At 42.1% G+C, this 17,977-nt stretch overlaps 1 protein-coding gene across 2 annotated transcripts in view; it reads right to left on the bottom strand.

The window, feature by feature from the left end:
• Positions 1–434: 434 nt before the first annotated feature.
• The window catches only part of LOC111849953 (secretory carrier-associated membrane protein 1), a 27,040-nt gene continuing 9,497 nt past the window's right edge, over positions 435–17,977 (bottom strand). The window contains exons 2-9 of one of the 2 annotated variants that reach the window (XM_072714433.1): positions 17,461–17,538; positions 15,017–15,118; positions 8,587–8,734; positions 8,191–8,319; positions 6,629–6,788; positions 4,856–4,957; positions 4,381–4,498; positions 435–3,222 (exon numbers count right to left, since the gene is read on the bottom strand). In XM_072714433.1, the coding sequence (XP_072570534.1) occupies positions 3,070–3,222; positions 4,381–4,498; positions 4,856–4,957; positions 6,629–6,788; positions 8,191–8,319; positions 8,587–8,734; positions 15,017–15,118; positions 17,461–17,538 (990 nt within the window). In that variant the 3' untranslated portion in view covers positions 435–3,069. The remainder of the gene's footprint in view (positions 3,223–4,380; positions 4,499–4,855; positions 4,958–6,628; positions 6,789–8,190; positions 8,320–8,586; positions 8,735–15,016; positions 15,119–17,460; positions 17,539–17,977) is intronic. The other variant, XM_023823305.2, reaches the window with a different exon arrangement.

Genomic DNA, 17,977 nt, shown 5'->3' with positions numbered 1-17,977 from the left:
AATAACAGTTTCCGTTGCACTGTCAGTTTATAAATGCAAGTGAAAAGGCAAAGTGTCAGCCAGATTCTTTAGTTATACTGCCCCCTGCTGTTTGCTTATGTGAGCAGTATGAATGGTGAGATGGCTCTTTCCTCCTGTTGGGGTGGAGCTTAAAGCAAGAGGCACAGACTGGTCCTACAGACACATACTGCCTACGGTGACAAAATTTATACACAGTAATAAATTAAAAATGACAGTTTTAAATATACTGATGTATACATGGAATGTATTATCATTCCTTGCTGATCAAAGTGGATTCATTTATTCAGCTGGAATATTTTAACAAAGTAGCTACTTTATCAAAACAGCATGGGTGCAGGTTTAAATGACATGGACATCCTTTTAAAAGGAAAGCACTGGATTACAAGCACATGTAGTCATGGAAGCATGTAAAGTAATGTTTTAAAATTTTATTTTATGTTAATACAATAAATATACAAAACCCAAACTACTCAACATGCGACAGAAGAAGAGTGCATTTATACAGTACAGTAAAATTCAGGACGACAGCAAACCAATTTTACAAAATATACAAATATCCCTTAAAATCTGATTTCAAATATATTCAAATCCATAATCACATACAACCTCTGGAGCAATATCATTTTCAGTGTTTCAGCTACATTGGTCATTGATTAAAAGATAAAACTCAAAGCCACTGTTGCAATACGGGGAAAAATGCAATGAAATGGAAACGGTTTATATCCTCAGATTTTCTGTTTTCTAACAAATTGAAAACAAACAAACGTGAAAACATTTTTTGATGCCATTCATTTTAATGGAAGAAAAAATCTTGTTGTAGCACACCTGCGAGCACACACACACACACACACACACACACAAACACAAAATCACTAATCTATAAAGAAATCACAATTCTAGAAAATATAAAAAAGAAAAATTTGGGGTAAAACCCTGCAGCTTATAACTAAACATAAGATTTCAGAACTCTGCATCAAGACTTACTGTAACCTATGCGCAGGAACATGAAAGGAAGTGACCTCACCTCATCTTGGCGGCTAATCAGCCAATAAGAGTCAAAATGCTGTCAGCGTGGAGCATCACTCCAACATATCACTTCACCTCCATGTCCACCACAAGAACCGCCCATGTAATGACATCACTTTAAGAAACTAAAATACTGTGCTGTGGAGGACTAAACCAACACTGGAACAAAAAACAAACAACCAACCAAACAAACAAACAAAAGAACAAACCAAACAGTTAAATTATCCAGTGTAGCCCTCTGAGTTAATTTATTCTAGTTGCGGGATTTCAAAACTGTGCAAAACTGACTTAAGGTACATCGGCTGCGATGGCTTAGGGAAGAAATGTCATGTCAAATGGGCTCTGCTTTCTCTGGAACACAAACTGAAAAATCTTACTGTATGCACACACACACACACACACACACACACATAGGAGACAAGGTGGCAGTAGTTTTCATTACTGCTTACTTGCATTTGCATGTTTACCTTCACATCTAAGTGAACAACACATGAAACCAAAGCAGAAATGTTTCAGACATCATTAATTTGGGCTGCATTATATAAATCCTGAAATATTTAGAGAAGTGCAGACATACAGGTGACCGACAGCAGATAGCAGGAATGTCAGACAAGGCTGTGAGCTCCAGGAGAAAAATGCAATCGCAGAAGTCTCTTGTTTGATAAACTCTCACCCTTGACCAACATGTCTGCCACAAGCCATGCAGATGCTGATACACTCACGGTCAAACAAAGAATGGGGGCAGCATCAGCAACAAATATGGTCTATTGCCTTGACTGTTGTGTTGAAAGTCTCTCCTTTCACATTTACTGAAAGTAGAAGCGTTTGAACCAGACCGGCTTCCTCCCGTGATGCTCCGTCTTCACAGTGCTGCCAACAAATCCCTAAAATAAGTCTTTAAAATTATTTCAATGTGGAACCACTAAACAAAGCAAGGATGACAGGATGCTATTATCGTGGGTAGAGAGCGCTGGAGGTGTAGCCAAACTGTTCAGCTTATAAATGTACGCCAAATGTGCAGAGATTAAGGGCTGGTTCCCCGTCAGCCTAGGGGATCTACGAAGAAATCGCGATAGACACAGCCAGCACAAATACCCTGATTTAGTGACTCCACCATCCCATCATCTAGCCCTAATTCAGCATGACAAGCCTGGGGAGTCCGAAATGCTGATTAGTAAACATCCAGAACTGTAGATATCCAGGACTGGCCCAGTCAGATGCGCCATAGCGAGGCTCCTGTGTGTTTACACTAAATGACTGTTGACAGTTAAGTGATCGATGCATTCATGCTCATTTCTGATCGCAGGGAAATACTACAAATACTACCCTGACAGAGCTTCAAAAGTGATAAAAAATAAGCAATCTCCATCTAGCTTAAATTGGGCTATTATACCGTTCTTTCAGTCCAACCATTAGCCTCAAAAACAGCCTGTTTCATAAATTACCTTCTAAATGGTGCATTTCTTGCATTGCGCTCAAGTAATAATAATAACCACATTATGGGAGTGTCTGAATTCCTTAGCCCTCCCACCCGGACAGAGAGGCTTTCTGAGTAGAGCAGTTTCAGAAAGAACAGCAGGAAAGCACTGAGGCTTTGCCTGCCACTGCACAGCACTGACTTCATAAGAAACCGTGGCAACGGAGACACAGAGGAAACAGGTACAGTGACTCCAGCCATTTTTCTGCCCCCCTCCACACTCCCTGCCCCCCCCAGAGGATGAAATGTGCTACAGTCACAGTCACTCATCTCCTCCTGCTCCTTATTCCAGTAATGCTGAAGTTGTGGGGGGCAGTAATGTAGAAGTATGCAGAGTGCAAGTGGCAATCTCTTTGTTCATCCCGATTCAAAGGCCATGCCGGAGCGCCGGAAGACACGTTAACAGACATGCTGAGAGACACAGATGGCTCAGGGTCACAGGAGAGCAATAAATAAACGAGAAGGAGGATCTTACAGTCTCTGTATGGGCTTGGGGGTGTAGTGTAGTGTGGGGGGGATGAGCTGGGATGAAGGGGAGAGCTCCCTCAGATCTGCTCCCCCTTGAACGCTCCACGGGCAGCGGTTGAGGCCGCGTTGGCCGCTGCCGTCTGAACAGTCTTGTTGGACATCACACCCGAGGCAAATTCCTGCTGGGCCTTCTCAAAGCTGGCTCCTGAGCTGCGATACAGCTCGTGAACCTGTAGAGGGCACACAGGGTGATGGAGGAGGTTACAATAACAAACTGCACCATGTACAGTACAAATACTGGCAAGTTAGTCAAAAGAACAACTTCATCTAATATGCAGAATGGCACTTATAAAAACCCAAGAAGGAGTTTACGTTAAGCAGAAGCATAAATACAAGTCCACCACTGAAATTTAAGCATTTGAGCACCATGAGAAATTGTCTACAGCACTAAGCACTAAAATCAGTTAGCATACACAGGCTAAGCTATCTCTATGATTAACCCCAGTAAAATGTTCACAATAAAAGTCCCTTTTTTACTCATTATAAAAGCTGCTCAACCATAAAGAAAAAAGCACTGGTCAGCAGGCAGGTCAATCGTGCTGCTCCTCTGGGACCTCTAGCTCAGAGCTGCACTCTGCTTCTCTTATGTATGGCTCTGTGTCGATTCCATTGACTGTGCTCAGTGTCATGCCAGCTTTCCCAAATTGCTTCTCTGGGCAGTCCGTTCCCAGAGTGAGACAGGTCCAATCGGTTTTATTTTCTGTAGCCTTCCCCCACCACCCTCTGTCTCTGCTTCAGATCAATGCTGTTCCGCTCTCTTTCATCGCGTGGTGACGAGAACATTGGCCTCGCATTAGTGTTTGCTGGCAATTTACAGCCATGCTCATTCAGAAATTCTGAGCCATACCTGGGTTTTCACTAAAAGCAGTGAAAAGGAAAAAAAACTGAAACCTAAACTGTTTCCTTCTTTCACATTTTAAAAACACTTTGCACTGGCTCGACATAACATTTTGGGCCCCATAAAACCATATCATATTGGGTCCCCAACCCAAACCAATCCCAATGTTCCACATTTTTCACAGTCACTCAGGGGCCCTTGGAATTATTCTAGACTCCCCCCCTCCGTTTGCAGCACCCCTGCTCAACACTCTGAATAGTTATGTTCTTAACGTTACACAAACAAAGTGGTCAATACTGCCACCTAATGGACCATTTGACGTCAACCGACAATAATAATGTGTGACTAACAATATGCAGCATTACTGACAACAGCGATGAGAGGAACAGTTTTCCAGGACGGCTAAGAGAGGATCCTCAGGCTGCGATTGTGCGCAAGAGCAGGTTAGTCTTATCCTGCTTTTCACACATGGAACTGGGGGGGGTCCTACCTTTTTAAACATTATTAGTGAGAAGACGGCACAGGAAGTGAAGAGGCCTGCGATGAGGATCAACAAGATCCCAACCAGGATGCTCGTGTTCAGACACGTGAGGGCTGAGATCCAGCCGCTGTGGGGGAGAAGAGACAAAACGGAGGGTCCCCCATCACTGTCACAAGGCAGGTGCTGTGCCCTGCAAGCCGGTGACTAATGTACAAAGAATCATCCTCAGCTGAATCACCGCTAATCTGAGAAGGTGCTAAACTCCTGGGCCTAATTATCACTGATCAAGGTTTTATTTTATTTCCATAGGCATCCCATTCCCTAAACCTCCCACTTTGGCACAAACTATAGCCAGAAGGCATCTAAACAGTATGATGATAAATATATTTTTGCTTGTAGAACCTTTCCCAGGGCTGTGTAAAATGAGCACAGACTGGTTTTGGATCGACCCATGTGAGCTGTAACTCAGCCCCTGTCCACTCACCAGTTCCCCCAGGTTGTGATGCCGATGGCCTGAAACACATGCATGCCAAACTGACAGATGTATACGAAGAAGAAGACAAAGAATCTGAAGGAGCTGTCATTCCTGTGGCGGCAAAACAAGAGGAAAAATACGGCAAGTCAGGATAATAGCTCTGGTAAGCTGACAGTTCACTGGCATGCCCAATCGTCCACTAAATTTCCTAATCCAATGGCACCAATGCCTGTATACAGCAAAAGTGATATAAAAAATGAAGCGTCTATTTGCTCCCGGGTGTAAAACCATCTGTTTGGCTAATTACACCCGGCCTCCTCGGTCCCCTCCCCTGGCTCCACAAAAAACATAAACACTCTGTTGCTTGCATGGTTGCATGTCACTTCAACGGCTGAAAGGTGCCAAAGTGAGATACAAATACAAAATGTGTAATAATGGTAATGGTGATGACATAGCATTGTTGGCTACTGACACTTGGATGCAAATACAGATGCTCCTCACCTTATGATGGTGCATCGGCTTTGCGACGGTGCGATAGCGAACCACACTTGGTAGTCATCAGATCAAACTCTGAATTTTGATCTCTTCCCGGACCGGCATATTACTGATGCTGAGCGATGGCAGCATCTAAGCAGCCACGCTTACAGTGCTCTGCAGAGATTGCATGGTTAAACATCTCATACAGTTTGCGACAATGTATCATATGGTTACTTATTTATCATAAGATATTCATATTCGGCTTATAATATTTTCAACTTACAATGGGTTCATCAGAACATAAACCCCATTGTAAGTTCAGGAGCATCTGTAGTAGCTGCCTGCTATAAACACCCAGGTGCAAATAAGCCGACTGGCAATCCACCCCGGATGCAAATAGCATCTACCTATAAAAAATTAAAAACTGCATTTCTTAAAAAGAAACTGAGCCTATGAGCTCATCATAATTGCCAGCTACTTAAATTTGTTCACCTTTCTCCCCAGGACACTGTTGACTTACGCAGCATGAATTACCAGCTGAACATCTTGACCGCTAAGTCAATACTGTTGTAACATTTAAGGATTTTCTAATATTAACATTCATAATCCAGCTGCACAGAAAAAGCAGTCAGTTTTCAACAAAGGCATTACAAAACAAAGTCAGAGGACTGTATCCTCTACACAGAACAGTTGTGCTGTATGACTGAGGCTAAGCCCTTAGTAATGACTTACACAATGTCGGCCTGCAGTATTAGCAGTAGCTCGCTTTCTCCAAAATAACAGGCAGTTCACTAAAATGTTCATACTACAGTAAAATCCAGTTATAATGGACTTCAAGGGACCTGGCAAAACAGTCCGTTATATCGAAAGTCCGTTATATCCAGAGTTGCTTTATGCCCAGAACACAGCTACAGGACACCATTTACTCATGCCACACCCCAGCAGACACATTTGTGGTATAGATTATTATATTGTACATGTAGTAATCCAACTTCACTTGACCAGATGTGTGACTATTAATCCCGACTACGTATCTGCGCTGGATATCACCGGCACGCCACACGCCTTGTAGGCGGAGCTGCATGTCCGTTATAGCTGAACAAAATTACAGCTAAAATTGTTTGTCCGTTATAAGCAAAATTCCGTTATATGCGAGTCCGTTATATCCGATGCTTTTTCTGCATGTTCTTAAAGGCGTGCGGCCGGGATCAGAGGACCTCGTCCGTTATAGACAATATTCTGTTATAAGCGAGTCCACTATAATGGGATTTTACTGTATGTATATTTATTGTTTTGCAGTGGTACCTGAAAGCACCGTACAGCGGTCTGTACCAGCAGACAAAAGAGCAGGGGGTGAAAACCATGAACCAGAACATCGCCAGGCCAAAGTCCACCCCTCGCCTGGAGTCCACGCAGAACCAGATCAGACAGCCAAAGATGTTCACAAGCAGAGTCCCCGCATAAACTGCAGAAAGAGATGGTCACAAATACCAGTTAGAGGGAACTGGCCAAATCCACAAGGAGTCATTGACTTAGCAGAGGTTAAATGGGAGTCATATTGATGCAAAAAAACACTCAGCGGAATTAAGGTGTCTTATGACCATGTGACCCACACGTTTATTACAAAAGTAGCAGAGTGTAGTGGTTAAAGGCAGGGCCTGGAAACCCAAATGCTGCGATTTAAAGTCCCGCCATGACACAGTACTTAACCTGAGAATTACGCAGCACAACATCCAAATGTATAAAATACCCTTTTACATACATCTGCAAAATGATTTGAGTAAAACTAGCACCTTAATGGAACAGAAATGCTTGGGGTACTCTGCACATAAAATGAAAGAGTGATGACTAATGATGAAAGAACATACATGGACAGCCTTTTACAGAGGTAGACCCTGGTTTCGAGGATGCCAGTGATACAGACCCCCCAGCCCAGGGTTACCCTCAAAGAGATGAAGTTAAGAGAAAATACTATCCATCAGAAAGGGTTGTCTATAACATCACTATTAAACACCATTAATAAAACAACCCACCGGTTCAGAAAAACACAGCAACTCATGTCTTATATAAAGTGGATATTTTAGTAGTTTGAGTGCTACAGTACGTTTCTATTCCTGCTCCCCTTTAAAACATATATAATGCCTATTTCCAGGAAGCATGGTTACTGAGGCATCTTTGAAACCCCGAGGCCTTCTCTTGAAAAACATTGTCAGTTCACAGAAAACTGTACTTAAAACTTTACTTATAAGCTACTATTGTAACGCTTTCTAATACGTGAAGTGAACACTGCGGAGAACATCAGCTATTTGCTAATCAGCAAGTATTAGCATGAGATGGAGCACAGAACTCTAATCATGTGACCACCATCAGATGACCCTTGCACATGACTAACCTCTACACACCTAAACATGCCCAAATCCCAGACTGAAGAAAAGATCCCTTCATGAAGCAATCGGATTTAGCATATCTAACTAAATTCTTACATCATTACTCACTGTTCTGAGATGCTTAACTGAGGTTTTTAAATTACACAAGTCAGGAGGAAGAGCCGGTCATGTGGATTAGTTTGATTGAGTCTGGCAAAATTAGGTTATGGGCAGGAACTAAAGAGGGATAGTGGAATACTGGTGCAAAAACACACATTGTGACATTTTTCCTTAAATCACTGCTGAAAAAAACATTAGAAGATTATAGTTGAAAAGTTAAAACATGTAGTGGGGGCAGTTAAACTGTGCACATGACCAGTGTTTAATAAAATGCATGCTTGCAAAAGCTCAAAGACAATGCATATATTTGTATTTTTTCTGGTAATATTCCTGAATGTGCATGGCACAATGCCCTGGAGTACAGAAACATTCGTTACTCACACATCCACAGGTAGTACATGGTCTTGACTGTCTTCTGATACTCCACAGGGATGTCTACAGTGATATCATGGTAAAAACATGGTCCGACAGGGAACTTGTCAGGAAGAGGGGGCCAGTTGTTTTTCCTTCCTGGAAGAGAAGGTCCACAATAAATTCTCATTAAGAAAACACTAAGACTTATTTCGAATTAGTACCCAGCACTGTCAGGGCGTGTTTGTGTCTGTGACAGCTGCAGTGTGAAGACGCTGCAGGTCAGTGTGTCTCAACACGTTCCTTTGGGACCCCCAGCTGCCTCCATGTTTTGGCTCCCTCCCAGCTGCCAGGCAGTGTGGACTGTCTGGGTCCCCGAGGACCGGGTTCACAAACACTGCTGCAGACGGGTCCCAGAAGCCTCACCCCCCGACGTGCCAAGGGACTGCATCTCCTTCTCCCGCCGGTCCAGCTCAGCGGCTTTCTTCTCCAGCTCCTCCTGCCGCCGCAGCAGCTCCGTCTGAGCCCGGTCCTGTTGGAGGGGATGCGTACGTGGATCGTGTGTGAGTGGGAACTGCGATCACATTAAAACGGAATCCCTCCTCGACAAAACGATACTATGACGGAAAACTACATCAAGATCACATCTACATACCCACAAAGACTCCATTCTGAATACGGATCCCCTTGATGATCATCAATGCTGATTAGTGAGAATTATATATATCTTTGGTGTGAAGGGGACCCTGGATAAACACTGTACATTATTTTCAGATCAACTAAATAAACTATACAACTGTACAATATCAATTAAAAAAACCTTTTCATAAACTGTATTAAAACACCAGCTGAAATAATTTAAATCAAGTTAAAAATCCACATTGAAATGTCTGAGTATTTGTTTCATTAGTAGTCATATAAAGATTTCATAAAACTTGAAATGACCTGTTCTGTGTGAACCACAAAATTCTGACATCCCACTAATATTTGTGAAATTTCATAAATTCTTCTAATGAATAAATATACAGAGAAGACATTGATCATTTTACACGCTTTGATATATGCCATCATGGCTCAGATAATTTGAGAAAAAAAACATGTATCAACTATAGTACATTAATGCATGCTCTGTGTGTGTGTGTGTGTGTGTGTGCGCATGTGTGTGTGTGTGTGGAGGTTGCATATTCTCCCTGTGTTGCACATTCCCACAAGTGCAGTTAGGCTAATCAGTGTCTGTAATACTGTATACACACGTCCCGTGATGGACTGGTGTCCCGTCCACATTCCACCCAAGCCTTGTGCCCATTGCTGCCTGGAACAGACACCAGGCCCCTTCAGACCAGGATAAATGACGTAACATCAACCTTACGTCAATGTGGTCTATGATAATTCCCTAGTGATACATACAAATAACAGACAATTAATTTACGAAGTGTAAAACTATGTCTGACATTATTGTTCTAATTAAAATGTGCATTACTTAGTTTTACAGAGTGTTTTAGTTTTTTGAAAATTTTTCTACACTAGCAGGAAGACTATTCCATACATGCTGTGTAAAGAAGTGCTTCCTCAAATTAATTTTAAAATGTTCGCCCTGCTAATTTCCACTTATGGCCATGAGTTCTAGTATTTAAACTAATATTGAAGTAGCCATTTGGCTGAACAGCATCCAGACCTGTTAGAATATTATATACCTGGATCATGTTCCCCCTTAGTTTCCTTTGCAGAGGCTAAACAGATTCAGCTCAGCTAACCTCTCCTCATAAGACATTCCTCTAAGACCAGGAATCATTCTTGTAGCCCTACGTTACACCCTTTCCAAGGCAGCAATGTCCTTTTTAAGGTATGGTGACCAAACCTGCACACAATATTCTAGGTGGGGTCTTACCAAGAAATTGTATAATCGTAGCATCACCTCCCTTGACTTAAACTCCACACACCTGGAGCTGTAACCCAACATCCTATTGGCCTTTTTTGTTGCTTCCCCACACTGGCGAGAGTGGGACATGGAAGCATCAACATGCACACCGAGGTCTTTCTCATAATCAGCTACCTTTATTTCAGTGGAACCCATAAAATATCTGTACTTTATATTTCTGTTCCCTGCTGTCATGGTTCCGGGCGGCTCGGGCACGAGGCATGGTGCAGGCACAGAAAGGGCGGACGACCCACTAGCGGCTCCAGGAAAACAAAACAGGGTTTATTAAACAAAACAGAAAACACTACAAAACCAAAAAGGACCACGAGGGGTCAAACACTAAATAACGGTTCATTGTGTGTGTGTAGTTGGTTTGTATTGATTGTGTTTGATAGTTGATGTTAGATGTGTATCCGGTTTTTGTTATTTAGTTTTTGACCACTCGTGGTCCTTTTTGGTTTTGTAGTGTTTTGGTTTTGTAGTGTTTCATGCAAATTTAACCAGTTTACTGTATGTATTGGTGTCAATATCATTAATGTGAATTAGGAACAACAGTGGTCCTAAAATTGAACCCTGCGGTACCCCACTATGAACGCAGGCCCACTGTGACATTAACTACTCGCTGCTTCCTGTCTGTTAACCAGCTTTCGATCCAAGCTGCTACAGTTACACCTTTGAGCTTAAGCAAGAGCTGTTTGTGGGGGACAACATGAAAGGCCTTCTGGAAATTTAAGTAGATCACATTGTAGGCCTTTTTGTGATCAATTTCTCAAGTAACTCAAGAACTCAAGTAAATTAGTTAAACAGGATCTACCTTTCCTAAATCCATGTTGACTATCCCTCAGAATGTTATTTGAATCCAGGTAATCTACCATTTTTGTAGCTTCCATTACTTTTCCAGTTATGCAAGTTAAACTGATTGGCCTATAGTTTGCTGGATTACTTCTATCCCCTTTTTTGAATATGGGCGTTATATTAGCATGCTTCCAATCAGAAGGTACCACACCAGCAGATAACGATTTCTGGAATAGTAAAGTTAAAGGCTGGCTAATAATATCCCATATCTCTTTTAAAACTATAGGTAATATGCCATCAGGAGCCTGCAATTTATTTATTTTGAGCTTATCTAGGCTTTTAACCAAATCAGCTTCAGTTATACATATATTGTTCTTTTAATGTCATCCTCCAATGCAATCTTCCTTTATACATTCCTCTTAGCGAGTCTAATGTTATTTTTTAACTCAACCTGTAGACTTAGATACTCCTGCCTTATTTTGAAATCATTAGTTATTTTCCATTTGTGGAACTGAGCCCTTTTCCTCCTGACTTTATTCTTAATTTCCGTAGTAAACCACCTTGTTTGCAGTTTCCTAGATTTATTTTTGCTGGAAACAGGTATGAAGTCCTCTTGCACTTGCAACAATGTGCTTTTAAAAAATTCCCATGCCTCTTCAACTGTTTTGCTATTTAATTCCATCCAGTTTAGTTTCTAGTTTCAGTCTCATACCATTAAAGTTAGCCTTCTTAATATTGTATATTTTTGTTTTGGACTTTGCTCTTCGGACACCAAAATTAACCTCAAATTTAACCATGTTATGATCACTACCATCCAGTGGTTCTAAAACCTCTAATTTTCCAATCCTATCCTGGTTATTTTGAGAAAACAAGATCAAGAAGAGCTAGTGGTATTGACAAACTGAGTAAAAAAACAATCCTGTACTAATTTCACCATCTCAAGTTCATTTACAGAAGAGCCAGAGACAATGTCCCACTGTATCCCAGGTAAATTAAAATCACCCATAACCAACATAATTTTTATTACTCATAATCATGATATCGTCATATAACATTCTGCTTTCCTCTGCAGCTACATTAGGTGCTCTATAACAAACCCCGACAATTAGGCCATTTGAGTTTTTAGCATTTAGTTTCATCCAAACAGCTTCTGAACTTTTATTTTTATTAGTGAGCTCCCTTGCCTGCAAGTTTTCTTTTACGTATACTGCAACACCACCTCCCTTCTTGCCTATCCGGTCTCTACGGAACAACGTGTAACCATCCATATTATATTCTTCTCCATCATTGTCACTAATCCATGTTTCTGTTATTCCTATAATGTCATAAGTGTCTGATGAAATTAAGGCCTCTAAATCATGAATTTTGTTTCTAATACTCCTAGTGTTTAAATACAGACTGCAAAGGGTAGGCCTTTTACAGTGCCCACTTTTAATATTAATTGGGGCTTTCCATCTCTCCCCACCTATATTCTTAACTAACCTCCCTGCCCCCCCAGTCGCTAGTTTAATTCCTCAACTACTCTACACATACACCTCCCCAATACACTGGTTCCCCTCTGGTTCAGATGCAACCCATCTGGCTTGAACAGGTCCCACCTGTTCCAGAAGGTCTTCCAGTGCCCCATAAACCTAAACCCCTCTTTCCTACACCACCATTTTAGCCACGCATTTAATCTCCATATCTCAGCTAACTTAGTATTCCAGAGAATACCACTGTGGATGTTCTGCTTCTAAGCTTATCCGCGACTTCTATAAATTTATCCTGCAGAACTGCCCTCCTGCCCTTTCCTATGTCATTGGTGCCAACATGCACCATGACCACTGGATCCACCCCGGTTGGGGCCAAAAGCCTGTCCACTCGATTCGGAAGGTCCCCCACTTGGGCACCAGGCAGGCAAGACACTGTACAGGACCCTCTATCACGGATGCACACATAACTGTCTACGCCTCTAATAACTGAATCCCCTCCTACCACAACCTCCCACCTGCCTCCCCAGTCTCTTCCGGCTCTAAAGCTGGAAGCACCTGAAAGCGGTTAGACACCGTCACTTCAGGTGATGCCACCTCTGTAAGCTGTGTACGCTCTTTTCTATGTCTACGACCTATGTTCACCCATCTCTCTCGACCTACCTGTTCTTCATTCTCCCTCCTCCCCGCTTGTGACATACACACCGTCTCCCTAAAAGGCGTATTAACTCTCTCCTTTAACTCCTTGTTGTGTTGGATGAGAACCAGTTGCTCCTCGAGGTCACAAACCTTGACCATGAGTGAGTCCACTAACTTACATCGCTCGCAGATGAAGTCCGACTGGACTCAAACATCCAGAAGGGCAAGCATCTTGCAAACACAATTTTCGGACTAGCATTGGAATATAAGCGTCCATCCAACCATCTATAAACTGTTGGTCAGAGCTGGGGGTCCTGGAGCGAATCCTAGGCATTTAAGGGGACAAGGCAGTGGTACAACCTGGAAAGCATGCCAGTATATCACAGGGCAGGCAGGCGCACACACACACGCTCGCACACACGCGCGCACACGAGCGCACACACACGCACACACACATACAGGTTTGTGATTATATCTTTGTGGTGACTCTCCATTCACTTCTATGGGGAAAACTCTAATCACAATAATCTAACCAAACAAAATACGAGACTTATGGCATTTTTACTTTTTTGATTACATTCTCAGATCTTTGAGGGGACCTGAAAATGGTCCCACTATGTCAAAAAAAAGGTTTTTGTTACGTTGTGGGGGACATTTGGTCCCCACATTGTAATATAAACCTAATTCACACACACAGACCCACATATATTTATATTTGTATCTTTGGGGGATGGTCCATACATTTCTATGGGAAAAACCCTAATGTCAATAATGACAACATTAACCCCTACCCAGCCCTAACCTTAACAATAAGTAACCAAACAAAATACAAGACTTACTTAGAATTTTTAGTTTTTTGGTTGCATTCACAGATTTTTATAAAATTGAGTTTCCCCTTGCGGGGACTGAAAAAACATCAAAATAACAGATTTCTATTACATTGCCCGCAATGTCATATATACATAACACACACTTGCAGGCACACGCGCGTGCGCACACACACACACACACACACACACACACACACACACACACACACACACACACACACACCAATCCTGGAGGTGTGAGGCAACAGTGCTACCCAATGAGCCACCCTGCTGTCCCCAAATACAACCACATATTTTAAAACCTCATTCAGTGATTATAATCAGTAAGTAGTTGCTTATAGAAAAGCTATAAAATTATGGTGCATATGCAAATAGCATTTGGCTTAATGGAGCGTATGGGAACAGGCTCACAAACTGTCATACCGCTTAGCTAATTGGCAAATTTTGGAGCTTCTGTTCTTAGCTGACAGTGCACTTGGGACTTTTGTCATGTGACTTGGCCTTACAATGGAAGACAACCTGCCAGCATGCTGCCTAAAAGCGTGTCCACAGAATGCGGGCTCCCCCGCATCAAAAAGCCTCTGGCAGCATTTAATTATACATCTCCTCTCTCATTAGAAGCCCTCATTTCCTTCTACACTCCCGCTGGGCTACAGAGCTGCCTGATGCAGGCACGACAAAAACAGCTATTTCTTAGGTCCCCATGGTGAAAGTCGGGCCTCCTCTTATACTGAAACTGTCAGTGGACAAGAGAAGGTTCATATTTGTGTTCACACCATATGCAATTTACCAGAAAAACTCAGATTCAAACAATGGTTGAATCTGGCCAACACAATAGATTGGTTTGCATTTCCTCTTTTGCCAAATGTCTAACACAAATGTAGTTATATAATTTAAATAATAGTTACATAATTCTCCATAGGAAAGACTGGCAGTAACAGTGAATGGTATTACTACAAACTGGCAGATGAACTCAAGCACCGTGAATTACAATCTAATACTGGAAGTATATCATCAAGACAGTGCCCTGCTTCCCTAGTCCGAGGTGCTCAAAGGCCCCATTTGGCATGATTTGGCCTGAAACGACAGGAAAGACGGTGACTCCATCAACATGAGCAGGCGTACTGGGGAGGCATGACAGGGGGCGCTATGGGGCCAGAGTATCGGCCAGCCAGGGGTTGGGGAGGGCTGCTGAGGAGGAGAACCTGGGTCTGTGACTGCGTGTACGCTGTGGCCTCCTCTGTAAGCTTCATGATGGCAGGCTGAGTGCTGGTGGGGGCCATTTTGGTGGCCACGCCAGCCACCGCCTAAAGAGAGGAGACAAAAACACGGACAGGGTTCACACAGTGATGCTGTTTTATCGCTTTAATACGTTACATTTCTCTGCATCCTTATTTCAGCATGTGTCACTGCCAGATGGAGATCAAAATCACGCAGCTGCTTAGGATAATGTTACACTTTTAATGCAAGACGGAGAAAACAGACAACTTTCTAGACGGTGTCTCAATATATCTGGCAAGGCCTGGCATGTTCAAGATACATGTTGCTAAGTCACACTTATAATATTTAAATATTATAAAAGTTTAAATGACATTTTTCATCCATTTCAAAAGCAAATTTGAAGTTCTGGAAAAAAAATTAAGAGACCACAGCAGCATTTTTAGTTTCACTTATTTCTCAGTTTATGGGAATCCATCTGTGTAAAATACATTTTTTTCTTTACAAACTCCAGTCTGGCTATTCCCTGCTTCTCATTGAAGAAGGGCTTCTTCCATGATTTATTTGTCTTTAAGGGCTTCTATGAGTTCTAGCAGTGCACTTCACACCACTTAATGTTTCACATTCTTTTCGAAAGACACTTGAGGTCAGCCTCTGATATATAAGACACCACCGGATAAGTTGATGGTCATCTCTGGCACTAGGAAGTTGCTTCTGCCCTCTACCTGGCTGGTTTTTGGTCAGTGCCAGTGTCTCCTCTTCACCTTGTTCTTGGGTACTGCTGTCTTAGAAACTTAGAGCCTGGAAGCAGCCTGTCACACAGAGTAACCTTCTTCCAGCAGAACCAGGATTAAACCAGGATTTAAAAATCCAAATGCTAAAAAAATGCAGTGGTCTCTTCATTTTTTCCAGTTGTACCTTTTTTGCGGCGCATTTTGAGTCTTTAAAGGCAAAGATATAGTTCAAAATAATTAATTTTCTTACCTAATTAGCAATTAAGGATTATGCAGTATTCTGCTATGTATAAACATGTGTTTGAACTGAAACAGTAAAAACACAAATGACATTACAATGTATGCAGAGTAAAGCTTTCCTGCCTGTTTTGTGCACTTGCACCCATGCCCACAAAGGGCTGAGTGAGGTGTAGCACCGACCCGGGCTGCTGTTACCAGTCACCCCCGCTGCTGCTGCTGCTGTCACGTGCTCCTTCATTCCATAATAAATGCGCTGGACCAAATCCCCAGCAGGAACCGACTGTGCGGCTTTCCCACTCTACCTGAACTCCGGCAGTGGAGGGGCTCAGTGGTTAGCTTGCAAGTCATGTGTCCTGGGCTTGAATCAGGCTGTGGGCTCTCCCTTGCACATCTACTTATGATTTGAAAACTGCTAGTTCTTCTTTTAACTGGGTGTAAGTAAGCATTCTGTTGCACTTGCTGCACATGACCAGCAACACATCATAAATCTACAATAAGCATCATGATGCATGGACGCTCTGCACAAACCTAAGTCTCATCAATCCATCCATCCATCTACCTTCCAACGGCTTATCCAGTACAGGAACAAAATCTAGTACAGGACTTAATTTTTTTTTTAATTACAATTACAGCTACAAAGGTAAGTCAAATGCTAGTTGAATATGTGACAGCTATTGCAGAGCAAAGTCAGCATTTTGAATTTACAAAGCAGCATGAGGCAACTAACAATGAGGTCAGATCCAAAGAGGCCCACAATAAATAAATTCCAGTTGCATCAGTCACAAGGAATCCAAACATATTAATGTTCAAAAGGTGATAGCAAAATGCCACACATGGCAGAAATAGGAACAGCACAAAATCTAGAGCCCCAAAGAATGAAAAAAAGAGTAATATGTTTTGATGATTCATCGAACACCCCTTTCCCTACATCTAGGCAGGTGTTTGTTATGAGAAAGCTGAAGGATGCCTTCAATCTCTGTTAGTTCTGGCAGCCATTCTGTAATAAACATTAAGTCTGATGATTTCTCTGCATCGTTATATAACAACATGAACATGAAGCCTTTTTACAGGACCCGGTGCATCTTAGGGTGCAAACACTAGTCCTTCAAAATGTCCACATAATGATCAGATGATGTCCCCATTTGCACTGCTAAACAGATTCAGAATCAGTTTTATGAACAACAGGCTGATGTCACACACCTTCCATGGCCTTGCCAATCACCTGATTTAAACATCACTGCATATATATGGGAAGTTCTCATCGGCAGAGTGCAAATTAGATTTATACTTCCTTGGTCCTTCAAAGAAATGGAGGTTTTTCTTTTTGAGGAACAATCTGGTATCCCATGACATAGAGTTTAGAACTGGCATGACAACATTCTGAGAAGCATAGCACCTTATCTAGTACAGGGTTGCAATGTGAATATGGACCAGGTATAGAGTAAGGCTGCACCCACCGGCTTTGTGTTTGTGAAAGGGTTGTATTCCTCCAAACCCGAGGTGACCGTTCGTGTCGCCTGCGTGACTGCGGGATCCTAGGAAAGAAAAGAAAAGGAAATTTACTCAAGCATACAATTCACATCAGTTTCTTTACTAGAAATACACCCTAACAAGTGAATTATTTCTGATGGTGGTAATTTTTTTAATTAATTTATTTTCTACTGCATACACAAAATCTGTAACTGCTTAAAAACTACTGCTGAATCTAAAAGGGGATTCAACAACTACAACGCTGGCCATTTTGACAGCAGCAAATCAGATTCTGTGTAAACAAAATAGAAAGCAGACTGTTTTTTTAACACTGATATATAGCATAGGAGGTACACCAGAGTAACTGTCACACTGTCTACAAGCCATGCTGAATTGTGACAGCTGCGGCCCCAGACCTCCTGAGATGACAGCAAAGCCATGAGACGACCTTCAGTCGAAATGGAGACGAAAAAAGGCAAAAAACAAAGAAGGTTGGCAGTAAGT

Source organism: Paramormyrops kingsleyae, chromosome 7 (genome assembly GCF_048594095.1).
Source record: "Paramormyrops kingsleyae isolate MSU_618 chromosome 7, PKINGS_0.4, whole genome shotgun sequence".
Classification (NCBI taxonomy): domain Eukaryota; kingdom Metazoa; phylum Chordata; class Actinopteri; order Osteoglossiformes; family Mormyridae; genus Paramormyrops; species Paramormyrops kingsleyae.
The sequence above is the reverse complement of the archived record's forward strand: the minus strand, read 5'-3'. Positions and strand labels throughout refer to the sequence as shown.